The following is a 26,664-nucleotide window of genomic DNA, read 5'->3' as shown; positions in this document are numbered from 1 at the left end:
CATACTTAGGTAAGAAATAATTGTGTTACCCGTTAGAACTGTCCAATGATGTTGAGGAAAGTTCCAGTTCGCTTGTTGCATCAAGAGCTTTCTGCAAGCAGGTTCGTAATTCTTCAGGAACATCCGGGTTGCGATATGCAATTTCTCTGGCTCTCTTAAGCATTTCAGCTATGGGCCTAATGGATATTTCTAAAACAACAAATCAAAATGTTTAAATGAAAATGTGTGGGACATTTCATACGATTTCTCAGCCAAGATGAAAGAGGAAGAAGAGGAGATGGGGAAGAAGATGGAATAACTAGTGGACCCAATGGAAAACTCATTTGTTGAAAAATAAAAACTGGTCAATAATAGAATAGACTACCTCAAAAGATGAGTGGACTCTCTTTGTTGGAGGTTTTTAAACATAGTTTTGGAAGCCACATTTGAGGAGTGCTTTAGACAACTACACTGTCAGTGGTTGGACTAGAAAATCATTGAGGATCCCTCCAGTTCTATGATCCCATGATTAAAGAATTCTAGAATTTTTTAATTTAACATTTGTACTTTTCTGCAAATCCATCACATAAAGAAAAAGAATACTCCTCCTCTGGACATCTCAAACATCCTTGGACATATTAGTTGTCAAAATGTTGTCAGGTATACATATTTTCTCTTAAAATTATTGCCCAAAGTAAATTTTATATCTTTTAAATTCAAAATTTTCCCCATGAATTCATTTGAATGTTGTGCCCAAAAGCTGGGGTCCATCTTGTATGTTACTGGTTCATCTTCCATCTCAAACGGTATTTATACACTTTTAAAATTACATGACACTCATTCTTGTACAATTCTTAGTAAAATTTTGTTTTCTCCTGCCTCTCTAGCTACTTGTCTCTTATTTTGGTCAAATCGCTATTTAAGTTACAAATAGGAGAACCTATTATCTTAAGTTTCCAGTTGTCTTATCCAGAGTACAAAAGCTCATGAGACAGCAGCTGTCTTCTATTTTAACTTTCCTAACAAAAGCTTCCAGCAGAAAGGAGACTAACATAATCTTGTGGGGAAGCTTCTGTTTGTATTTATGCCAGAATCCTTGAATCATAGAAGGGGAAGAGACCACAAGGGTGATCCAATCCATCCAGCCTCTGGTTAAAAATCTCCAGAGAAGGTAACTCCACCAAGACAGCATATTCCACTACTAAACAGCTCAGAAAATCAGGATATTTTTATTAATATTTAGGTGGGATTTCTTTCCCTGCAATTTAAATCCATTGCTGCAGGTCAAAGTCTTTAGAGCAGCAGAAAGCAAGCATGTTCCCTTCTTAATGTGACATCCTTTCAAATGTTTGAACATGGCTATCAGGACCCCTCTTAATCTTCTCTTCTCCAGGCTAATACCTAGCTCCCTAAGCCATTCATCATAGGACTTGGCTTCCAAACCTTTTACCATTTTTCTCATCCTTCTCTGGACACATTCCAGTTTGGCAACTTCCTTGAATTGTGATGTCCAGAATTGGACACAGTATTCCATGTCTGATCAAAACAGAATAGAGGGGTTCTATTGTTTCCCTTGATCTAAACACCATACTCTTGTTGATGCATTTTAGAAACTCATGTTCAGTTTTTCAGCTCAGATTCCTTTCAATGTACTGTATAAGAGCCTTTCTGATATAATGATTTTAAAAATACAACATGTGATCTTAATTGATCATCTTATTGCATTCTTATGTGGCATATTTCCTTTGCATTGTTTGTGTTTTCAGCTTTTATTTCAAATTAAACTGTCATGTAATGGGGGTGGGGGGGAGAGAAAAGCAATGAATAAAGAAGAGGAGAAGAACAAGAAAAAACATGTTTTCTTTAAACCTTTCTTTGAAGCCAATGAATTAACATATTGGAATGATTCCCTTACAAAGACACACCTAATTGGTTGAGTGCAGTGCCTTGTGCCAACAAACTAAAGCAGTGCCATCCAAAGTTTTATAACTCAGCCCTGCCCCTATAAATTAAAATACCTAGTTCAGCGTTCTGAAATTCCATAGAAATAAAAAAAGTAAATTGCACATGTGAAGCTTCCCTTCTGCAATTTATATTATATTTGTGCATAAGTAACTGATATTTTAAATTAAAATTGTGGGTATATTTCAACCTAATACTAAGAAATATACACAGATTACCTTTCAGAAAGTTCTTAAAATATAAATTCTTGGTGCATTCTGTAACAAACACCAGTTATTTTCATCTATAACCCTTGTGAAGATTTCTCTCTCTCTGGATGCATGTGCCCTGCAAAATTAATGAAGTTTGATGCCACTTTAACTGCTATGACTCAATGTTATAGAATTCTAGGATTTGAGTTTGGTGAGGCACCAGCACTCTGTGGTAAAGAAGGCTAAAGATTTTGTATAAGTACAGAACCTATGATTCAATAGCATTGAGCCATGATAGTTAAAATGATATTAAATTGCGGTAATTCTACAGTGTAGATGCTCACTCATAAACACACACACAATCAATCTTTCCTGAACGGAAGGTTTCCAATTACTCATTCATTCATCACCCAACCAGTAGTCATAAGTTGTCAGTAAAATAACCTTAGAACAATCTACACAATTCAACATGTTAAACATATTAAAACTCTTTAAACAATAATATGCTTTTCATGCGGGCCGGCTTATGGCAACTAACTGGCTAATGAAGAAAGGCAGAGATTTTGTTTTACTTTAATTTGGTAGGGTTTTTAAATATGCTGATCAACAATGGTTTTTAATGTTAGTGGCTGAAATTCACTATCACATTTAGAGATGTACAACCTAAAATTATACAAGAAATAATGTATGACAACATAGAATTACATAGAATCATGCATCTGTAATGGATTCATATTCATAATCCATATGTATTCACAAGAGGACAGTTGCTGCAATCACAAAAGTCTCCAAGTCCTCCATTATAGGGAAGTGTCTGCTGTGAGCAACAGAGTTTTGTTCTCCTATCAAATGGGGCATGACATACTGATGTTTCCAGCCCCCTGCCAACAATCTCTGGTGCGAGAAGAAATTGCAATCTGGATCTTACTTCTGATTGTTGCACGAGAAATCACTGGCAGGGGAAAAATGGAAATATCAATATGCGGTGCCCTGACCAACTGGAGAACAGATTATTGTTCTTGGCAGAGGCTGCTGCTCAGTAATGCAGGATGGGGAGGATAGAGGCCCAGGAGAACTAAAATCTCAGCAACTGTGATTTAAGTTCTATTCATGTTTAATTCCCCCATAACTCCCAGTGCTATGAGAAAACCAGGATGCAATGGCAGGACAGAAACCAATAATATTCCCCAAACATTTTTTCAATGCATAGCAGGGTTGTCAGAATGTCTTCATAGAATCATAGAGTTGGAAGAGACCACAAGGGCCATGCAGGAAAACACACTCAAAGCCCTCCTGACAAATGGTCATCAAGCCCTTTCTTAAAATTTTACAGGGAAGGAGACTCCACCACCCTCCAAGATTGCATATTCCACTGCCAAACAACTCTTACCATCAATTATTTTTTGTAATGTTTAGATAGAATCTCTTTTGAAATTTGAATCAATTGCTCCATGCCTAGTCTCCAGAGTAGCAGAAAATAAGTTTGCTCACTCCTTTATATGATATCCTTTCAAACATTTACACATGGCTATCATGCCCCCTCTCAGTCTTCTTTTCTCCAAGCTAAACATACCCAGTTCCCTCAATTGCCCCTCCCATCACTGAATGGCTACTAAAATAGTTTGTTGAATAATTTAAGATGATATTAGCAAAGCATATATATAGGAAGGGGTGAACCCATTCTCATTCCCACGTTCTCTCCAGTTTCCTTCTCACCCTTTCCTGCACTGCATATAGCATTATTTCTCACATGGCAGAGATTGCCCAAGCAGAAAGTTAGAGGTGGCATATTTACTGCTTGAAATAATGCCTGCCAGCTAAAAAGCTTTGACTTCTGCATGAGTTGTGACATGGCCAAAACCAGATCTCAAGCCATTTCATGCAGAATGCACCTCTAGCTAGAAAAAGATGTAACAGCAAGACACACCCTACCTTTGCTCTTTCTTATCAGATAGAAGTTTCTTCCCTTTGGGAAATGGGATTTTGCTCCAGAAACCACTATGGTAATCTGGGTATCTACAAAGAGCTGCAGTTTCTTTGATAGTAAGGATGGAAATATAAAGAAGGCTCACAAATGTTCTTCTGCTAAAAAAAAAAAAAAGGCCTCTCCTGACCCCCACAAAGATGCTGAGTTGAAGAAATGGCAAACTTGCATAGCATGAACTTAATTTTTAAACAGTTTTGTTTTAAAAATCACCAGATAATTTTTGGGGGGAGGACAGGAGGGGGATTAGACAAATCCTCAACATTTGATGCAAAATACTTCTTTTTGAAGAAAAAAATGTTTTGCGCAAAGAAACATTTTGGCCCCAAACAAGTTTATTGCTCAATTGTTTTTTGAAAGAAAAAAAACACAGAGAGTAACATAAAAATGCAGAAAAACTCAGATTGCTTCAATTTTTGAATAATTTGTGTTTACATGACAAAATAAAAAAAGCACCGAGCAACATCATATGGGATTCAACAGTATGGCTCTGTATGAAGCCACTTGGAAGAAGCATAAAGCGATAAGGGAATGTTCTAACATGTAAGCTGCTGTATCATTTCCAGATAAAAAGGAGCACTGTGTCTGTAAACATTTATTCACCTTTATGGTTAAGTGATAGTAATCTAGAACATGCTACTTTCATCTCTCCACATGAATAAACCACCTTGGTGTGTGCTAGCTTCTTTCAGCTTATTTTTTTATTATTTACCACATTTATACCCCACCCTTCTCACTCCTTAGGGGACTCAGAGTGGCTTTCATATTTAGGCAATGAGTCAATGCCCCATAAACATATATAAAGATAAATAAAAACATATAAATTAAAACAATCACAAAAAATATTAAACATTAAAACCATTTATTTAAAATCACACAGTCTGATGTCATAGTCTGAAGCCATTCCAATTGTCATTGTACCATTCTGTGTTCTCTTATTGCACTGTTACTGCCTGAAAACACTACATCCATGCTTTTAGCTTTTTCCTGAAGGTCTGGAAGGAGGGGACAGTATTTGATTTCACTCAAGAGGGAACTCCATAGCCAAGGGACCACCACTGAGAAGGCCTCTTTAAAGTGCTGTAATCTAAGAGTACAATTTTCAAGCATATATGTGTGTATATTAAATGCATGTACACACTGTGTGCGCATCTGTATGTGTGTGTGTGTGTGCATCCCCCCCCCCCCAATGAATGGGCATGGGTTCTAAGATCTGCTGGGGAGGCTCTCCTCTCAGTCCTGCTGCCATCACAAGCATGGTTGGTGGGAACGAGGGAGAGGGCCTTCTCCCCCCTAGCTTTGGAACACCCTCTCTGGGGAGATTAGGTAGGCCCCCACACTGTCCTCCTTTTAAAGGGATTTGAAGACATGGCTTTTCAAACAAGCTTTTGAGAATACTTAGTCCCTAGTTGTTCTGCGCAGTAGTCACACATCCTTGCACTTCTCCATCGTTACAGTTTGCACTTATTCCATTCCTATTGTTTACAGCTTGGCCATGTTTACAGCAGCTTACCACCACTGATTGATTACCAAAGTTTTATTGAGTTTGAGTTGGTGTTTTTATATGTGTATGTGTTTTATTTTATTGTATTTTATATTGTGCTTCATTTTTATGTTTGTTTTTAGGCACTTTGTGCCATCTGTAAGCTGCCCTGAGTCTCTTCGGGGAGATGGTGGTGAGATATAAGAATAAAGGTATCATTATTATTATCTATGTGTAAAGTGATCCCTTGGACTTCCCATGGAGACCAAAATCTGTGGATGCTCAAGTCTGATTACACATTGATGTTCCTGATATAAAATGGCGAAATCAAAATTTTGATAGCTGAATTTGTGCAACAGGATCTCTGACTACAGTGGACCAACTGTGTATACATCTGTAGCACATAATATACAGCTAAAACATTTCATTAATTTACTTAAATAGTTCTGTTCATTAATCAGTCTATTATATAATAATAATTATTATTATTATTATTATTATTATTATTTTAGTTCTTACTCGTCTCTCACCTGGGTCACAGCACAGTCAAAACACACAAAGATTGCAAAAAATTTATAAACACACATATTAAAATGTATTTTTATAATTTATAATATTACAACATATTTCTATAAAATACATATTAAAACAATAATGATGATTATTTTATTTCTTATCTGCCTCTCCTTGGGGCTTGAAGCGGGTTACAGAATTATTAAAACACAGAACAGAGATTAAAACACAGGACACGAGTTGAAAATTTAGTGATTAACTCCTCAAAAAGATTTTAAATGCATTAGCAAATTGTTTCAATTTTTTCTTTCTTCATTTACTTAAAATAAAATTGAGATGTATCCAGAATGTTGATGATGGGATGTTCTAACTACAGACAAAGAAGAGAGGTGGTGATATTCTAAATTAAAACACGGGGTGTCTCCTCAAAAATGTAAACATTCTTAACAGTTTATGATTCTTGAAAAAAAATGAATTTTTCAAAAATGTATATACCATTGACACAAATACAGTAGCTCATGATTCAAAATTACAAGAGAAACTTTAAGCAAAGTTTGAAACTCTATACTTCCACAAAGCAGGCAGTGATGCACAGGGACAACAATTTGAGCTCCTTATATAAAATTGTAACTTCAGATCAATTTTTTAACATTAATTCTTTAATATAAATGTATTTACTAAGACTTCAAATCACCACAATAACTATTAGTAGCTGTTAAAGGATGTTTACATTTGGCGTTTGGGGCGGGGGGGGGGGGAGCTTCCTATTCAGGATACCAGAATTCATATTCCTTAAATGTGTCAGAAGGTTGTCCATTATGTTCTCACATACTGTAGATGGCATTCTGTATACTTGGCAAATAATTTTTTCTTTACATATAGTAGAAGTTCAGCTGTTTACTGTATCCTAAAAGTGACTGATTATAATAATGGATTCATTATTATCAAGGTAACACTTAGCATTTATCATCCACTTTAAAACAATCCATCCTCAACTGATCACTTTTCCATTGAGCAACAGAAACAGTTTGCTGAGATATTTAAATGTTTTGTTTGCTAACACACATATATTTTAAGTGATAAGGTGATCCTTTTACGATCCAGAACAAACTTGTGCAAAGTACTATTGGTTTACTTTCAAACTAAATTTTAAAAATACATCTAAATAAATAGAATTATAAAGAAGGAAGGAACAGTTAAAGAGGACCATTCTTAATCTTTCTCTTTAAAAACAATGGAAGGGTCGGGGAGAGGGGATGTTTACCTGTAAAGTGCGGCATTCCCCCAGGCTTCAAAGTGAAGCTGTTCTTGCTGCTTGTTATCTGCATGAGACCAGCATGAGACAACTAGGGAATGTGCTTCATTCTCCATGTGTGGGGCAGGGCCACTCCTGTCAGCACATGAAGCGTATCAATTGGAGCCCAAGGGCCCTCTTATAGAATAACTTGGCTGGCTTTCAACACCAGCTGCATGATGCCTGCAGGACTTTCTTTTGTGCTACGGGTAAGGAGTATAAGGACTTCTGACAGCAGTGCCTGGTGGCAGCACTCATGTGTGTGTGTTTATTTTATGAAAGCTAGTTGTTGTGCCTCTTTGTATGCGAGATGGGGGCCCATGCAACAAGGAATGTGTTTCATTCTCCACATGTGATTGTGCACTGTCACCCGGTGGATGTTCATGGCTGAACAGGGATTTGAATCCTGGTCTCCAAGGTGGCAGTCCAGCATTCAAACCACTAGGGCTGTGTGATCGATGGAAAAATGTTACATAACAGAACTAGGGGGTGCTGGCATTTTATTTCTAAAGTGTTTCTAAAATGTTGTTAGTAAAACTTCTGTTACTATAATGAGTGTAATGGAATTTTGTTACTTTTTCATTATAGTAATTGTGCAAGTGGGGAAATTTCAGACCCTCGTTTCTCCCTCATTTCTACAGCTATTAGGGTGAAACTTGCCACATGTGATCTTCTCTGTGGGACTCCATTTCGGTAGTGCAGAAAAATGGAAAGAAGGCTGCATGGGATGAGATATTTAGTGGTGAAGATCTTTGAATGAGCATGGGCCAGTTGCTTTCTCCCAGCCTAACCTGCTTCACAATTTTGTTGTGAGCTTTTCTTCAAGGAAAAGTGGAATTAAAATGTAGCCAATAAAATGATAAATCTATAAAGGATTTGGAGATCATTTGGAAGGAATAAGCAATCATACCATTATATTAAATTTCTAACAGAACAAAACAAACAGATTAAAAAAACACAGATTTTGCAAACTTGGTATATGTGATGGAGTGATTAACTGTGAGAAATTGGTTAGATTTTGAATAGGAAGAGCTGGCTCCAAATTTCTATTCACAAAGCTTTATATGTGACTTTGAGACTGTCATCAATCTTTTAGCTTCATCTACCTTATAAGAATCTACCGTAGACAAGTTGGGGATTTATCTAAGCTTCTCAACAGACAAATGGAATGCAAACATGTCTACTATTTCACAAACATCATTTGATGTTTAGTAGGACTCCCATTCCAGGAATATTCTTGAATATTTCCAGGAGTTATATAAATATTCAATATTCATTAACCCGAATAACTCTGAGGGTTGCATAAAGGTATGTTGTAACCTAAGGGTTCAGGGAGTTGAGTCAAATAAATTATGATATTCTCCTTTTATGTGACAGAGAAAATATCCAGTTTCATGATAGCTCTTTTATTTCAGGGCATCTCAGGTAATTTATGCATTCTAATTGTATTTTGTTCATTACAAAACTATAGGGTTATACAACTAGGAGATGCTTTATTCACTGCCTCTGTACACGTGATCTTACATTTTTGTGTAATGTGACCATTTCTCTTTCATGTATACAGATTAGATAATGCAAGTTTTATAATTCATCTCCACCTCTCCCAAAAAAAAACCCTTTTATCCATCCTGGAGAAACACCTCCCATCCAAAACTGTGTGCAGAGCATCCCATAAAATTAAGTCATGCATTCTAATTGTATTTTTGTTCATTACAAAACTATAGGGTTATACAACTCTGAAGGATGCCTTTTTCACTGTCTATGTACACGTGAGTCTACATGCCAGGGTAATCTGAACACCTCTCTTCCATGAATATAGATTAGATAATTCTAGTTTTATAATTCAACCCCCCAGCACTTTTAACCAATTCAAAAGGAACACCTCCCATTCAAAACTGTGGTCGAAGTAAGCACTTAAAAGCACACAGAAAGCAATTTTTGCAGACACTTTGTGGAACAGGAGGTAGAAGAATGCCAGCATCCAAAGAGATCCTTTTAGCTGATTCCAGTTCTACTGCAACCATGCCCAAGATTTCCAAGCAGACAGATTTCCAGCTAGTGAGAATCAAAAATACTTGGTGTCGGATCAAGAAAGGTGAACCTGTTCATGATTCTGAAGATAAGATCACTGCCTCGCAAGCTAAAATGTAAGTCAAGAAGGAGGTTGCCTAATGTTTCCAGCATAAGGGGTTGCAGTAGCAGGAATACCATTATTTCTTTCTCAGGATTAAGTATGAGGAATCTTGGGTTGGTATGATATTTAGAATCTTAAATTATTTGTTCCCATCTGTTTTGGATATAGTGCCATTTTTCCTTAATGTCTTTTTTAAAAAAAACCAAAAAACCCCATGAACTTCTACTTTGGAATACAGATGAAAATACAGGCAATAAGAAAAAATACACTCAATAAATCAAAGAAAGATTATTAAAGAAAGAAAAAAGAAACTCATAGTTCAATCTATACCAAGTTCGGTGAAATAAGTTATAAATGTGATGGTTATTTTGAAACCATGATTATGTTTCTTTGATAGCTAAAGTTCAAATCAATGCTCTTTAACTGTTGGTCTTCCGGATGGACATCAACTTCTAGAATCTCTGTCCATTGGCCATGCCATTTTGGGACTTTTGGGAACTGAAGACCCAACTATCTGAAAGTCAAAGACTGAGAACTATTGGTCTAAGGAGACACCAGTTCAGAGACTGAAGATAAAATTTATACAGCCTAAATATTCGAGAGGAGGGAGAGAGACAGGCAGACAGACAGAGAGAGAGAGAGAGAGAGAGAGAGAGAGATTAGACAGACAGATGTGTTACTATGCACTAAAATAGAATTTCTTGCTTGCTGCAAATAATGTTATTGAAAGTTAATCCACAAGAGATGTAGGCATGTGGTAGTAACTCAGATGAATCTTCGGAAGAAGCTGATTTTTTATCATCATTAAACGATAATAATATATTTAAAACTCAATATAATATCATGGAAAACAAAGTTTCCAGAAAGGCTAGCAACCTGATTAGGCTTTATCTAACAGTCAAATTATAAGTTGCATTACAGATGTAGAATGACTGTGACTATTTATTTATTTATTTACTGCATTTGTTGACCGCCGTTCTCAGCCCTAGGGCGACTCACGGCGGTGTACAACATATAAAAACAGTTTACAATAGGGGAATATCACAACAATAATATCAACATAACTATCAAAATACAATTACACTAAATCATCCGCGCCGTCTCATCGTAGAATCATAAACCAATCTCGTTATCCATATTCCGTTCCAGTCATCATTGCCAATTGTTGTAGCACTTAGTCAAACGCCTTCTCAAATAACCACATCTTTAGTCTTTTGCGGAATGTCATAAGGGAGGGCGCCTGTCTGATGTCTACAGGGAGGGTGCTCCACAGCCGGGGGGCCACCACTGAGAAGGCCCTATCCCTCGTCCCCGCCAGGCGTGCCTGTGAGGCTGGCGGGATTGAGAGAAGGGCCTCCCCAGACGATCTCAAGGTCCTCGTGGGCTCATAGGCCGAGATGCGGTCAGACAGGTATTTTGGGCCGGAACCGTTTAGGGCTTTGTAGGCCAACACCAGCACCTTAAATTGGGCCCGGTAGCAAATCGGCAGCCAGTGGAGCTGGAACAACAAGGGCGCTGTATGCTCCCTGCGTCCCGCTCCTGTTAGTAACATGGCTGCCTCGCGCTGGACTAGCTGAAGCTTCCGGGCAGTCTTCAAGGGCAGCCCCACGTAGAGAGCGTTGCAGTAGTCAAGGCGGGATGTTGCAGTAGTCAAGGCGGGATGCCTTGACTACTGCAACTACTTATTTATTTATTTATTTATTTATTTCATATGAAAAGCATTGCATAAATTAGTATAAAACTGATAAAAATAGAAGGTGTGCAGGTGGCTAAATATCTTTTGACCAAAAACGGGTAACAGCAATGGCATTGTCTGTAGCCTCCAACAATTCCTCCTCTGTACATGGGGCAGGGCACAGTGGACAAGCATACAGATGCAGAGTTGTCTGTTCTGCTCCCCAGTCACACAAGGTATGGGATTATTTTAGGTAGTGCCATTTTGCCAGGTTGTCTTTTGATCTTCCCATTCCACTTCTGAGTATATTCAGGGACTTCCAAGCTGCCCATTCTTGGTTTGCCCCTGGAGGAAGACCCTCGCGGGGGGGGGGGGGGGCATCCAGTTGGGATTTCCTGATTTAGCTGCCCAGAGGGATGTTCTTGTTATTGCTGGAGGGATGCCAAGAGGAGTGGTAGTTCACATAAAGCTTTTCCTTGATTTGAGTCTACTGGGAGGAGGCTGATAGCCATGTAGTGGATGCTTTCACAGTGTTCAACCTTATTTCTCTCACATTTCGCAGCAACTTCCCGTTGCACATCAGGGTGACTTAAAAATAATATCAAAATCTTTCTCTAAAATTAAAAGAGAGCATGACCCAAAACAGAACCACACATTAGGAGCACATCTACACTGCCCATTTTAATCTGTTTTAAATCAGCAATGAATAAAGTAGTTTCTCTGTGCACATGATTACATAGGAAATCCTGGAACCCGTTTGAGGCCCAGATGTGATTATACAATCCACACAGCACTGATGTGCACTGAGGGCTTTTAATTTGCTTGCTTTTTTGGGCATTTGTTGTCTAGTCTCCACAGTTTGCATTAGTGTAGATGGGGCTTTGGAGTGACAATTTCAATCTCACTCCAACTTGCTTTCCAAAGTCCTCACAGAATAGCCTCTACTGAGACCATGGGACCTTTTCATTGTTTAATAAGTTCTGCCAAAATGGGATTTCAGAAATCCCAAGCAAGGCAGCAAATGGAGAAGGGTCCCAATCTGATGGTCTTCATGTGGCTCAGGACTTCTTATAGATAGTTTGGAGTTATAAATTAAAAGAAGGCCAATTTTGCATGCTGTATATTTAACATACTGTGAAGTTTGACTCTCAAACAATTAGACCAACTGTGCTCAAATGGTGCTCCGCAGAACCCTTAGAGTTCTACAAAGCAAACTGAGGGGCTCTGTGCTTTCCCTCTCCCCCTCCTCCCCCTGCTTCAAAAGTGCATGGGGACAGGGAGGGAGGCACAGGTTGGTTGGTTACTCTCCCACCACCTGTCGCTTCCCTTCTGCACATATGCAGTAATAGCAGGAAGCTCTTTCCCATGAGGAGGAAAGGGGGGTGGCTAGAAGATATACATGTGTGCCAAGCAATGAGGTTGGATTCTAATGCTGCCCAAGCATACAGTTCTCACTTGCTTTCCCTGCTTGCACTCCTCCCTTTCCTCGCATGGCGCATGCGTGGGCTTGCATGCCTTGCAGCACTCCAATGGATGCCAGATGGGCAGGCTGAGAGGAGAGTGCACGCATGCACCATATAACCTCTCCTGGGCCCTTCCCCCACCCCTTGCCTTTTGGCCCTCTCCTGGCACATAGGAATGACACGCCAGGAGTAGGGGGGAGGAGGAAAATCGGTCCTGCTCCCCCTTCTCCTGGTGCATCATTCCTACACACCAGAAGAGGGCCGATGGCACTCTTCTGCCTGGTAAGTTATTATACCTTTCCCCCATTTAAGGGGTTTTGGGGTGGCAATGTGAGTGTCTCCCTGTCTTCTTGGAAGGTTCCAGGAGGGCATGTGGACACCCCCCCCCCCCAAAAAAGCATGTGCTTTCTGGGGCATTCTGTGCAGACTAGAATCCCATTTTTAAAACACGATTTCTTCTGAGTTAAAGTTGTGTGGAACCACAGTTGACCCTCCACACTAGCAGATTTAACACCATTTTGCTTTCACTGCATTTTCTCCCTAATAGTAATCTAGGCTCGAAATGGTGCTCTTGCTAGCTTTTTAACATAACACTAGTCTAATGGTGAGAAGGAAAGCCTAGCAGGAGGGGAACATGGCAAAGTGGCCTATAATTACAGTAGTATAATAAAGGGAAGCAAAGTGTTGCAAGAGGAGATTGGGTATTATACAGGTATAATGGAGGGAGAGAAGGCATGGGGAAGACTTATCATGGCAAAAGGGTTCATGTTGGCTTGGGACTACCTTTTATTTATTATTTATTTATTTTGCATTTTTGTATCCTGTCCTTCTCATCCCTAGAGGGGGACTCAGGGCGGCTTCACAACAGGCATTCATTCAATGCCAGCAGCAGTAATAAATTAAAACAGTTCATTAATGCCTAAATTACTAAAACATTGTTTAAATCAAGCTGGTTTGAAATCATAGTCCAGGTCAGTCCATTGTCATTCACAAAAATTGGGCCTCATTCTAAATTGCTGCCTCTACTCTTTGAATGCTTGGTCCCATAACCAGGTTTTGAATTTCATTCTAGAGGACAAGAGGGAGGGGGCCAATCTAATGTCACTGGGTACATTCCACACATTTTGTGCCTGTGTGGAACCTCCCTAAGATTTGCTTTGTTGCAGAAGTGAGTAAAACATGGTCCTCTTGATGTTATTGGATTTTTATCCCTTCAGCACAAAAGGAATGCTGGGGATTGTAGTCTAGGACCATCTGGAGGGATGCACTGTGCCCTCCTTTGTTCAATAAGAAACATTTATTCAACTCAGGGTGCTTCCATGCTTGACAGAAAAGTGCCAAAGGGGGTTTTAAAAACCCACTTTGGCACACATTTTTGTCCCCACCCCACCCGCCAAAACCTGGGATTTCCCAGGGAGGAGTGTCTAGATGCCATCCTGGTAACTAATAATAATAATGATATACTTTATTTATATCCCACCACCATCTCCCCAAAGGGGACTCGGGGCGGCTTACATGAGGCCAAGCCCAGAAGTGCATTACAATATAGTAACATGAAAAGCATAAACAAACATCACAATAAAATAAATCAAGCATAAAATACAATAAACAGTGCAAAGTAATACAGGAAAAGATCAAACACAATAACAATGAGCGGGCCACATTCTATCTCAGGATGAGATAGAAATAAAGCATGTATATTTGTAAGGGAAACTCATGAATGAGGTAGTGGAGACAGTCCTTGATGTGGGCAGGAGGCAGTGCAATATGAGGACACCCATTATAGGGAGAATGACAAATGGAGATGTAAGATCACTCTCCAGAGGCGCAACAGAAAAGCCAAGTTTTGAGGTTCTTTTTGAAAGTTTCTAAGGTTGGGGCTTGCCTAATCTCACTGGGCAATGCGTTCCAGAGTCAGGGGGGCCACGGAGGAGAAGGCTCTCTCTCTCATTCCCATACGTTGCATCTGTGATTATGGAAGGGGTGAAAGGAGGGCCTCCACCGAAGAGTGAAGGGATCGGGTAGGTTTGTGGGAGGGGATATGGTCACCCAGCCACCATAAAGTTCCCCAAAAAAGCCCTTCATTTTTTAAAAATAACTTACTCAAGGAGTACCTTAATGGCCTCCGGGTAAGTTTTTAAAAATCTTTATGGGCTTGTTTTCAGGTTTTGTGGAGGGGGTGGGTGCCATGGAGCCCGGAAAACTGATATGGCTATGTGGATTGAGCCTGGGGATCATGTCTTGCGATTCCCCAGGCCCAATCCACACAGAGCCCACACCTGGTGAGGCCTGGATCTTCCCTAAGATCTGGATCTTACCAAGTATCGAATTAATTTGGAGCAAAGCAGGGAAACACTGTCCTATATCCCAGATTATCTGTTTATCTCAGATTACCCAACAATGGAGACTCACATAATCCAATTCAAAGCAGATAACCTGGGATCTGATCCTGGGCTATAAGGACAGCGTAGAAGGCTCCCCAGCTGCAGCTTACATGCATGTATGAATGTGTTCTAGATAATGTCTGTCCCTTGGGCCAAGTCTATTGCATAGAAAGGCTTTCAGCTAAAAGGGGAATTGAAGGAGAAAAGAAGGAAGGGTCGGGGAGGAATTGAACAGAGACATTTTTTTCTTAAAAAGATACACCCAGATCCACAGGCATGGGTAATGAACTACAGAAATTTGGGGGGGGGGGAATACTGAAAACCATCAGCAGGGTCCAAAATGACAATGCTTTTGCCATAAACTTCAGGAGAAGTCTGCATCATTCCTGCAGCAGCATTAAAGCAAAAAGAACAAGTCACAGATGGATGGATGCCAGTTTTCCCTAAGGACAAACATTGCTGTTTCTGCAGGAAAGTCATCTCTCCAGATAATTAACCATTATGGATTGCATGATCTCTCTTTCCTTACACTAGAACTTGTTTGTAACCATTTAAGATTAGCCAGAGAATTTCCTTTTACATAACCCCCGATATTTCCAACATACAAACATCATGAGCACATTCTTTTAAGAATAAGCATAGGTTTTGATACAGACTTCAGTGGGAATAGAGTTTTAGGCTACATTTTAAATATATTTGTAATGTCCCACTTCATCAGATGGGGGAATTTAGCATCCTGGGACGCTTTCACACCATCTTCTAGATGGAACCCCAGGCCAGCCATCTCACAATATTGTGTGTCTTCCAGGGGAGGCCCCGTGCCCAACCAGTATGAAAGCATCTCTGGAGGCAACAACACGGGGAGGCTTCCTGTGTTGTGCTGGCTCCAATGGACCCTTTGCCAGGCCCATATTGTCATTTCAAGAAGAATTGGGATGGTTGAAGAGGCAACCATACTTTCCCCCCAGAAACTCTCTCCGATTGACATGGTAGCATAACCTAGCATTATTCCAGGACTACTAGTGGCTAAATATGACCATATTATATTATTTGTTTCTGTAAGTAAGTATGAATATAATCCATTTTATCCACATGCCCAGATATCATCAGGATGTTTGTGTGTAGACTCTGGCAGAGATTCCATTCTGGCACAGATACACAGACACACCCACATACACACACAACACCAGCAAGGATGGAAGCCAGGCTATAGCCTTCCAAATCCTTTCCTAACTCTTCCATATATTGTTCAGAGGATGGAGGTATTGGGAGGCAAGGGTCTGAAGGCTATAGTTTTGCAAAATCCTACCATAGTGGACCTATTTGTCAGATGATATTGAGACTCAGTGTTACCTCCTCATCTACTCACAACCTCTCCAGCTTTTTGCAAATTAGAAAGGGGAGGAGAAAATTAAAGGAGATGTATGACATAGATAACATGGCCATCATTCAGACATCTCCATTGATATTGCCCATTGTTGGCTCTGGCTAATGTGAGACCCAATTTAAAAAGAAGAGTATCATTATTCACAGTGTAATCATCACATTTTTATCCCTTTTTTCTTCAGGAAAATGTGACTATTGACAAAGAAAAATGTGCAGAACTGGCTGTGTCTGGGGCTTTTCCTCTCTTATTTCCGAGGAGGCAGGAAAGAAAGGAGAGCCCCACACCAAGTCTCCACCTTGAAGTTTCTTTAAATGTGCAGAACTGGTGGGTCTAGGGCTTTCCCTCTCTTACTTCCATGGAGGCAGGAGGGAGAAGATCCAGCTGGCATTGTTTGTTTTTCTTTTTTTTTAAATTGTCTTACCTCCAAGGAGGAGCTGTGTCTGTGGAAGCAGGAGGGAGAAGGGAGAGCCCCAGACCCAGTCAGCTTCTAATGTGATAATTAGGCGAAAAAAGGCAAGAAACCATTTTGGGACTCCAAAAGAGGAATGTGACTATTATGTGGCAGCAGTAATTATGCAGTGAAGTTTGGATATGTGGATCATTGCATAAGTTCAATTCTTTGTCTTGGTCAGAGAAACTGTGCCCTCCACACATTTCATGAAGTTTCTCTCACACAAACAAAGTTTTTGCCTTCTACTCAAGTGTCACCTTCTTTTTAGGAACTGATCAACCAGGAACAAACATCTAAAATCCAGGGGGGGGGGGGGGGGGAGGCTAGATAAAAAATCCTGTGACATTCGAAAATGCAGATATTTGGCTCAAAACCGCACCTAGAAATCTCAAGTTTTTTCCCTTTTGTAGTGATTGCTTTCATGTTTGCAGGGAATGGCATCTGGCCACCCTCCTGTTTGCTGCAGAAGTTCCTGGGATAAAGGTACTGTCTGGACGGGCCCTGACTCACAGCACTTTCTCTGTTCCTAATCCCTAACAGAACTGAAGTTATCTCAGGTGGTGAGATATCCTGGACAATTGAGGCCCCTATCTACTTCTGCTATAAGGTGGTGGAAACATGCAGTCTCCTGGATCCCTCCAATCAGACACTGCTATATGGGCACATCAGAGAGTCAGGGGAATTGGAGAAGGCCCTCAACAATAAAGAAACACAGAGGCGTTTCATTGTAATAGATAAGACCGTCAATGAACTTTATGGCTCAATAGTTAGGAAGTATTTTGATGACAACTATGTTCAATATAAAATCCTTTCCTTGCCCACAATTGAAGAAAACAAATCTATAGACATGGTGCTTGATATCCTGCAAGAAGTGCAAAGCTTTGGCCTTGACAGGCGGACTGAGCCAATTATAGCAATTGGAGGAGGAACATGCCTAGATATTGTGGGTCTGGCAGCATCACTTTATCGGAGGCGCACCCCTTACATCCGGGTCCCAACCACTCTTCTGTCATATGTGGATGCCAGCGTTGGAGCAAAGAATGGTGTAAATTTCCTTCAATGCAAAAACAAGCTTGGAAGCTATGTCCCACCCATTGCTACTTTTCTGGACCGCATCTTCATCCAAACAATCCCACGTCAGCATATCTCCAATGGTCTTGGAGAAATTTTAAAGGTATAAAGTTGTATTTTATGTATGTTTTCCCCTGTTGGATCTCAGTTTTATTGGATAACTTTACTTCTCAGAACTTTACTGTCAGAAATGAAACTGAATGCATAGTGAGTATGAGTTATTTGGCCCGTGTAGACAAGCCCTGAAATGCACACACTTAGGGCACTCCCAGACAGCACTAAATTCCATGCCAAAGTGGGTTTTTTAAATCTGCTTTGGCATGAATTTGAGTCCCCACACCCACTCCAAAAATCTGGGCTTTCCGGGGACATGGGACCCCCCCCCCCCAAAAAGAAGCCCTTTAAATGTAAAACAACTTACACAGCCACCATTAAGGTACTGCTGGAGTCCTCTTGGCACACTGAAATGATGCACGGGGGGGGGGGGGTGATTTTCCTCCTTGCCCCCTCCATCTAGTCTCCTGTGTCATTTCTACATGAGGACTCCAACAGTACCTTAATGGTGGCTGGGTGAGTTGTTTTACATTTAAAGGGCTTCTTTTTGGAGTTTGGGGGGAGGGGTGGGTGCCATCTGGCACCTTTGGGCTCCAGAAGTCCAAAAGGTCTGAGATGTCAATGAGGACCCACCTCCAGGTAGTCCTCACAGGCCCAGTACCTCATTAGACCTGGGACTTTCAGAAAGGCCTGAATATGGGGTATATAATTGATTTGGGACAAAGCAGGGTTTACATGTTTTGTACTGAATTAATTCGCGTTTACTGGAGGCATTGTTTGGATGTCTCCAGTAAAAGCACAACAGGTCTTGTATTTTTGGGCCTGTCTGGAAGTGTCCTAAGAGGTTCCAGGTACTTTCCAACATGGTACCATTTCAAGCCTTTATGAATGTCTAAGCAGAGAAATGGCAGCAGCAGGTGGTAGTGGTTGGCTTCTAGAGTAAGCATTAATACTTTCCTCTCTTCGTGGATGACTCTTGACTTATCCATGAGTTATATCAAGATCCAGCATCTGCCCTTGACTTATTCATAAGATTGACATAAACAGTCAAGCTCATGTATAAGGATATATTATGTATATCTGTTTTAAAACTAACATCTTCTCTTACATTATTTTGAGGATGAGACCTTTATATTAGCATTCTAATGTATTATATTCATTCTTTGTTTAAGATGGCACTCATGAAACATAAATGCCTATTTGATTTATTGAAAACCCATGGAAAATTCTTACTGGATACCAAATTCCAGTCGCACAATGGATTAGTTGATCATGGGGATGCTGCACTGAAAACAACCAGAATTGCCATAGAAACTATGCTGGAAGAACTTGCTCCAAACCTTTGGGAAGATGATCTGAACAGACTGGTTGACTTTGGTCACCTTATAAGCCCAGAATTGGAAATGGTAATTAAAAGTTTATGTATTTAGAATATGAGAAATGTATATTTTCCCTTGTCATTAGATAGGCAAGCAAGGCTGGTTTAGAATAACAGAACATAATGTCTGTCTGTACTGTTAAACACAAACATGTATAGCATTACATTTTCATCATGGCTTGACGTACCCAGAGGTGAAGGGTACCCTTGTTTTTTTTCAGCTGAAGGACTACCACATTCCTATCATGTTAAATATTAGTCAAACCTAAATGACAGAGAAATCTGTCACCATTCTGTTTGTCACATTACAGTTTGCAGATGGGAGGGTCTAAACACATCATTCTTCAGTATTCACCAGCATCATATTACTCCTATGGTTGATGCACACTACTTGACTTACCGTAGGTAGATTTGGGGGGTGGTCATTTGTGGTTGCCACTATGATGTCATAACCATAAATATGAATGACAACATTTATGAAGTCACAAGATTAGCCTTGTAGCTTTGCCTATACTAAACCGAATGTCAGCCATTATGCATATTAAACTTGCATCATTTCCTTGTGTGATAAGGACTTTAAAGCATCTATCTGGATTTGATCTTCTTTAGCAGGAGGTCACTGGAAGGTTATGGTGTATTATAATTTCGAATAGATTGACAATATGGAAACAGAGCATCAAAGGGGGCACACCGGGACACTCTAGCCCAGATCCAGTTGCTGATCCCAGCTGGAATAGGTCTATTGATTCAGCTTGTGGAGGGCAACTGAGGGCTTTTCTACACATGCCCTAAAACACAGAAGAAAGTGGGACAAAAAGGGTAGGGTTGCCAAATGACATTTCACAAAAATGCATGATAATTCAGATTAACAGCTGAAAAACACATATTAAAAAGGTGTGCTTAAAACCCAATTTTGGCCAGAAAATGCACATATCTGCGTGATTGTATATCTCTGCAGTCAAGGAAAACATGTGACTTCATTTGTATACCCTGGTGTGGACTGCTCCAGCACATATGCACATTTTAAAATCCCCAAACAGCTGATCTGGGCTGTAAACAAATGGAGCTACAAATACACAGGTGGCTAAACGGAAGCACAAATGGAAAGCAACTACAATTAGAACTCTCTGCAACCATTCCTTTGTTTTGATCTTTATGAAATTGAACAGAGCTTGAATTTACAGTAGAGTGAGGAGAGATAATAAGAAACCTACTTGTGAGCATTTAAATATCCACATGAGTGCAGAGTCAATTAAATAAAGTTAACTTTCTCAGGATGTCTCCTATTTATCTTATGGATTTCTAAAATCCACTACAAAGGAAGGTGTCAGGGAGGGACCATTTACCGGGGCTGACAGTTCTGTTTTTAGATTTGCTGTCCCGCAATTTTTTGCCCTACTTCTTTTTCCTGCATTTTGACATTGTCTGGAAGCACCCTATGTCATTTAATTAATCCCATTGACAAGTCTACTCTAACTTGGACCAGCAATTCCATACAGGTCTCTGATAGCCAACATATTAGATCTCCAAAAAATTGAGATGCACTTTGTAAAAAACTGTTGGCTTAGAGTTCAAGCTCTGCAATTAATGTTTTCTCCTGTTTGTTTTTGTTGACTCACTTTACCTGGTTAGAGCTGGGGGGTAGAAGGGTAAGGGCTTTGATCTACCTTGGGTCACTACTTGTTATTTCTCTAAGAAAGGATGAATTTCTGGCAAATTACCCTGCAAGCAGAATTGTTTTGGGTCTCTTAAACCTCCCCTGTCTAATCACACAATATTTTTATTCCATAAGTATTGCATTACAAGTATGTTACCCTTAATTTCAGAGAGCGTTACCATCACTGATGCACGGAGAAGCTGTGAATGTTGACATGGCTTTCATGACTTACGTGTCCTATGTGAAGGGACTCTTAAATGAAATGGAGAAGATTCAGATTATTCAATGCATGAGTTCTTTGGAACTCCCAGTATGGCATAAAGAATGCACATGGCATCTTATTAAAAAGGCCCTGACAGAAAGATTGAAACACAGTGCTGGCCAGATGAGAATGCCTCTTCCAACTGGGCTTGGAACAGCAGGTACGTTGGTATTGTGGTGTCTAGTTAGTTGTGTTGTATTTAGGCCATTTGAAAATAAGGAACTCCTTTAATACCCAGGAACCAAATTAGGACAAGCACTGACATCAGGTGCCATTGTTAAGCAAGGGGGGGGGGGGAGAGGAGAGAGAGAGACACTTGAGATTTGTTCATCTCTGCCACTTGGGTTCTTAGTTTCCAGGTATCTGGTGAAAAAAGTTAAAACATGAAATGCACCATCATGCAATACTAATATTTAAAATTAAAAGACAACATCAGGGAAGATTGTAGATTTTTCTACAGATATTTTTAGGAAAATATAGGCAAGAGATTAGTATGCAATAAGAAGTACAAGTTGTGTATCCCTTGTCATAAATGCTTAGGATGGGAAGTGTTTTGGATTTTTAAAAATCCTAGAATACTTGTATTTGCATATACCTACATAATGAAATATCTTGGATTTTGGTCTCAAGTTTAACCATGAAATTTATTTATATTTCATATAAGCCTTGTAGAGATAGTTTGAAGGTAAATTTATACATCATTTTAAATAATTTTGTGCATAAAACCTTTGTTTTTAAGGCAAAGATTTCACTGTTTTAGCCACCCATGTGAACAGTTTTGGATATTGGATTATTTTGAATGTAAAATAATTTTAAACTTCCCTCTTTCAAGGGAAGTTAGATTTGTCTCAGCCTTGCTGAATTTCTACTGGCAGACAAAACTATATAATTCGATGCCTTTCAAAAGGTTTTTAAAATTATCTATCATCTATCTATCTATTGGAAGCCCTTATTAAGAAAATAATAAGTTGTGTAAGTAAATAAGTAAGTAAAATAGATCCAATTAGCTGTAAGACTAGCCATTTTAATTTCCATTATGCCTTGGAGATTGTGAGACAATAAAATGGCAGCTCCCAGCCATCAGCTTTGACTCAGAAATGCTGTTGCTAATTAGTATTGACACCAGTGGCACATCTACATTGTCCATTTAATGCAGCTTCAAGCCAACTAGAGATCCATCCTTGATTAAGAAGAAAAATATGCATGCACTGCATTCTTTGAATTAATTCAGGGAATTGGTGTACATTATAGCATAGTTCTCCACTACTATGATTTATTTTCATGTATTTCTCTCACTTTCTGTTTTAAAACTCAATTGACAACTTTGTGATCACCAGTTTATGTGGTATTCATGCATTTGTTCCTAACTGCACCCTAAAGTTTAAAACAAAGAGAAAAGGGATAGGGAAAATCTCAGCCTTTGAAGTTATCAAAAGTTGCAAGTGCATAAAAGTCATGTCATATAATATGCTAGTGTGCCTGTCCCACAATTTATAATTGCATGTTAATAGCTTTAATTGGGTTCCCTTATTAATTACAACCCTTTAATAAACTCTGACGAAGCATTTCCCTCAGATATTATACAACCAGCAGAATTATTATACAACCTCTGAGATGTAATTAAACAGGCAACTTCAAGTAATTGCATTACGGCTGGGTAATTCCCTTCCCAAAGCTTAGTGAGTATCAAAAGCCTTTAAGTAGCGTATGTAATTCCCATTACAAAATCAGACTTCAGTTTCTGTCTTGCACACATTTACTTGAGAGGAAGGTTGCCAATGCTGAAAAGTCAAAAAACTCTGAGTCTAGCAATATTGAGCATGACAGGTAGACTAGCCCATAGGAAATGCTCTATTTGTAAAGACATGGGGGGGAACTGGTTTGTGAGAGTTGTGGGTTGGATTCATCCATCCAAATGACTGCCAACATCCATTGTTCCTCTTTCCACCCCTTATATAATTAGAAGGTGAAGGAAAGTGAAGCAAAATCCCTAGTTATGGCAATCTCTAGCTTCTGCCCCTTTTCTGTTCTCCCTGAGGATGTGAGGCTTCATGGAGTGGGAAGAAGATTGTGAAACATGCTAGATTAGGCTCATGAGTTATAGGGTTCCTAGTCCCTGAGGATGTTTACAAGTCCCATGCTTTCTGCTGCAGACTATTCTTCACAATGTATTTATGCTACACAGTTATATCTATTTGATCGTTGGCATGATTCCATTCTAAGGAATCTTGGAAAGCATAGCTTAGTGTGGAAGGCCTGGGCTACATCAACACTGTAGAATTAACTGCCATGGCTCAATGCTACAGAGCCCTGGGATATGTAGTTAGGTGAGGTACTAGCACTCATTGACAGAGAAGGCTAAAGACCTTCTACAATGTATTTATTTGTTTATTTTGAGAATTTATACCCTGTCCTTCTCACCCCCGGAGGGGGATTCAGGGCGATTTCACAATAGGTAACCATTAGATGCCAAATACAAAACTATAAGATAAACAGTTACATTTAAAACAAAAATTAAAAACAATTATAAATATTCATTTAAAAGTTCTGCCAGTTCAAAATCATAGTCCAAGATCAGTCCATTGCTGGTTACATAATATCACACTCATTCTAGTTGCTGCCTGTTGCTCAAATGCTTGATCCCATAGCCAAGTTTGAATTTTTACAAAAGGATAGGAGGGAGGGGGCAGACCTAATTTCATTGGGAAGGAAGTTCCACAGCCAAGGGGAACTAAGCAGGTCCTGTCTCTCGTCCCCACCAGTCGTGCTTGCGAAGGTGGTGGATCAAGACCAGGACTTTCCCAGATGATCTTAATCTCCATGATGGTTCATAGAGGGAGATACATTCGGACAACCCCCATAATAACAGCATTGAGTCACAGCAGTTAAAGTGGTGTCAAATTGCATTAATTCTACAAGGTTGATGCGCCCTCTGATGTGGAATGGCAGCTTTGAAGGAACTAGTCAAGATCTTAAAATGTAAAACTGAACACCAAAGTCCATTCCAACATATTTCTTATTTCTGTGTATGGTTGTGAAAGCTGGACGGTGAAGAAAATTCTCAGGAAGCAAATCAACTTGTTTGAAATGTAATGCTGGAAGAGAGTTCTATGGATACTATGGGTTGCCAAAAAGCCACACAAATAAAAGAATCCGAGTCCGAACTCTCCCTGGAAGTCAGGACTATGGATGTTTAGTAAGGTAGAAGGGAACAGAAAAAGAAGGCCACATTACAATTGGATAGAATTAATCAAGGAAAACATGGCTCTGAGTTTATTTCAATTTTTGTTGCATTTGTCTGCTGTCCTTGTCCCAGAGTGTAACCATGATTGGCTTTACTAGTTGCTTTCTTGTTTTTCAGATATATTCAATGACATCAGTGAGGAAACTCTGGAAAGGGCTTACACACTCTGGACCAATGAATGCAGGCCTATCTCTATGAGATCATGAAGACAAGAGAAATTTCCGACTGGCAACAGCACTATTCTCCTGCTTAAAATAGTGTAAACCAGGAATTCACATGATGTATTCATGGACAATGTTGAACCAGTAACTCTTTGACAATATTCAAATGCTTGTCCGCATGGAGGAACAGCCCAGAAGGAAAGATCACCTATTAGCAGTAACTGTCTTTAGCGTCAATTCTACCTCTTCATGAAAGAGAAAGAGATTCCATCTCTCTGATTAACTACTTATGGTGACCCCTTCATATGGTTTTCTTTGCTGTCTTTGGAAAATTGCAATCTTCTTGCCATCAGGTGAAACTGAGAAATGTGCAGTGTATTAGGGGGGAGGCACTGGTGTGGGTAAGCCTCTCACAAGCTGTTTCTCTGGTTCAACACATTAGTGCAATATGACAGCATTTCTTGGCTCCCTGAATACAACATATGAGACTGGTTGCAACTTATTAAGTAAGAATCACCAAACCAAGAGGCCAGTTATCTAAATACTATTTGGTTCAATATGTGCATCCCTACAATCTGATTTGATTTTACAGTGCATCTTCCAATATGTCTAGACTTATGTGAATTCATATAAGTAGATATTATTCAAGTAGATATAAATTAGGTATATTTTGCATGTTTAGCAAATACCCTAAGAGTCTAACAGTATGTTTAACAATGTAGTATTCCCAGCTTGCATTTTGGAATATAAACTGATACATTGGGGGGAGGGGTATAGTAATATTTGGATAAAACAGGAGTAAGAAACATCAGCTCCTGGGGCCAAATCCAGCTATCAGTTTTCCTAGATCAGGCATGGGCAAACTTTGGCCCTCCATGTGTTTTGAACATCAACTCCAAGAAATCCCAGCCAGTTTACTAGCTGTTGGGAATTGTGGGACCAAAACACCTGGAGGGTCAAAGTTTACCCATGTCTTTTCAAGATCATTGGGCATTATTGGGGAACAAGATCCAAAATTATATAGTTTTTTTTCCTGCCCATCTTCTAAAAAGCTGAAATGCCTGTAGTTTAAGCTAAAGGCCTTTTTGGACTCACTATTTTATCTTTGGTCCTATGTGAGCCTCATACGATGGGTATGCGGCCCACACAGACAGAATTGAGCTAAAAGATTTCTTCGCCATTGCAATAGGGCACTCTGGGGTGTCATGATAAGGTTACAGCATTAGATTGCACGTGTTCTTCAAACAGAGCACTTATGCAGAACTGTCCTAAGGGCATTGGTAGGTTGTTGATAACCTCTTGTCATGTGTTGTGGCATTAATAGATTTTGGAGAAACAAATGTTTGTCATATACAGATTTCCATTAATGCTTCTGTTGCTTTATGTTATACATGCATTTTTGTAGTTTTAATTAAATCTATACAGAGTCACAGAAATGAAGACTCTTTTTTTCTAGTCCCATTGGTTTTTATTTAGTGTGTTTCTTATGTTTCTATCCCATTAATTGTACTGGTACTTGGAGCATGACTCATGTCATCCTTACTTCCTCTTCACAAGGACTGTAAAGTAAGCCAGGTTGAGTGAGAATGAATAGCCTCAAATTTCCCAGTAAGCTTTATGGCTTCATGTTAAGTTGAAACTGAATTTCCCAAGTTCAGCCCAACATCTTTCTCCTTGAAATGGTTCTGGCACCTGGATTGACAATAATTGGAAACATGAACATTACTTTGACTGAGAAGGTATAAGTGTCTCCTCAAAACAGAACCAATAAATCCTGGACAACTGGAATTATTTGAAAGACATGGCTGAAAATGTTGAAAAGCTACTTTAAAATTCATTCTAAACCCAGACTGGATTCACTGTCCCACTAATATGATAGCCAACAAACTCTACACACTTCCCAGACCTTTTGAAACACCTTCTTATTCCCTGGGCCA

The 26,664-nt window shown here is 39.5% G+C and overlaps 2 protein-coding genes across 3 annotated transcripts in view; one reads left to right on the top strand and one right to left on the bottom strand.

Moving 5' to 3' along the window:
• The window catches only part of LOC132766704 (uncharacterized), a 63,761-nt gene extending 56,131 nt beyond the window's left edge, over nucleotides 1-7,630 (bottom strand). For both annotated transcript variants that reach the window (XM_060761012.2, XM_060761013.2), the window contains exons 1-2: nucleotides 7,377-7,630; nucleotides 30-189 (exon numbers count right to left, since the gene is read on the bottom strand). In XM_060761012.2, coding sequence (XP_060616995.2) covers nucleotides 30-189; nucleotides 7,377-7,440 — 224 coding nt within the window. In that variant the 5' untranslated portion in view covers nucleotides 7,441-7,630. The remainder of the gene's footprint in view (nucleotides 1-29; nucleotides 190-7,376) is intronic.
• Nucleotides 7,631-9,374: 1,744 nt separating this feature from the next.
• On the top strand, nucleotides 9,375-25,879 carry LOC132766705 (2-epi-5-epi-valiolone synthase-like). The gene is made up of 5 exons (XM_060761014.2): nucleotides 9,375-9,553; nucleotides 17,441-18,074; nucleotides 19,198-19,431; nucleotides 21,230-21,482; nucleotides 24,684-25,879. The coding sequence occupies exons 1-5, from the start codon at nucleotides 9,378-9,380 to the stop codon at nucleotides 24,770-24,772; spliced, it is 1,386 nt and encodes a 461-aa protein (XP_060616997.2). The 5' UTR covers nucleotides 9,375-9,377; the 3' UTR covers nucleotides 24,773-25,879.
• The last annotated feature ends 785 nt before the right edge of the window (nucleotides 25,880-26,664 follow it).

This window comes from Anolis sagrei, chromosome 2 (genome assembly GCF_037176765.1).
Source record: "Anolis sagrei isolate rAnoSag1 chromosome 2, rAnoSag1.mat, whole genome shotgun sequence".
NCBI classification, from domain to species: Eukaryota; Metazoa; Chordata; class Lepidosauria; order Squamata; family Dactyloidae; genus Anolis; species Anolis sagrei.
Note: the sequence above shows the minus strand (reverse complement) of the source record. Positions and strands in the feature narration are given on the sequence as shown.

Excerpts from the sequence above, each read along its gene's own strand:
- LOC132766705 (XM_060761014.2), top strand. The coding sequence starts at position 9,378 with ATGCCAGCATCCAAAGAGATCCTTTTAGCTGATTCCAGTTCTACTGCA. Across the intron at positions 19,432-21,229 it reads TAAGCCCAGAATTGGAAATG|AGAGCGTTACCATCACTGAT; the intron begins GTAATTAAAAGT and ends CCTTAATTTCAG. Across the intron at positions 21,483-24,683 it reads AACTGGGCTTGGAACAGCAG|ATATATTCAATGACATCAGT; the intron begins GTACGTTGGTAT and ends CTTGTTTTTCAG.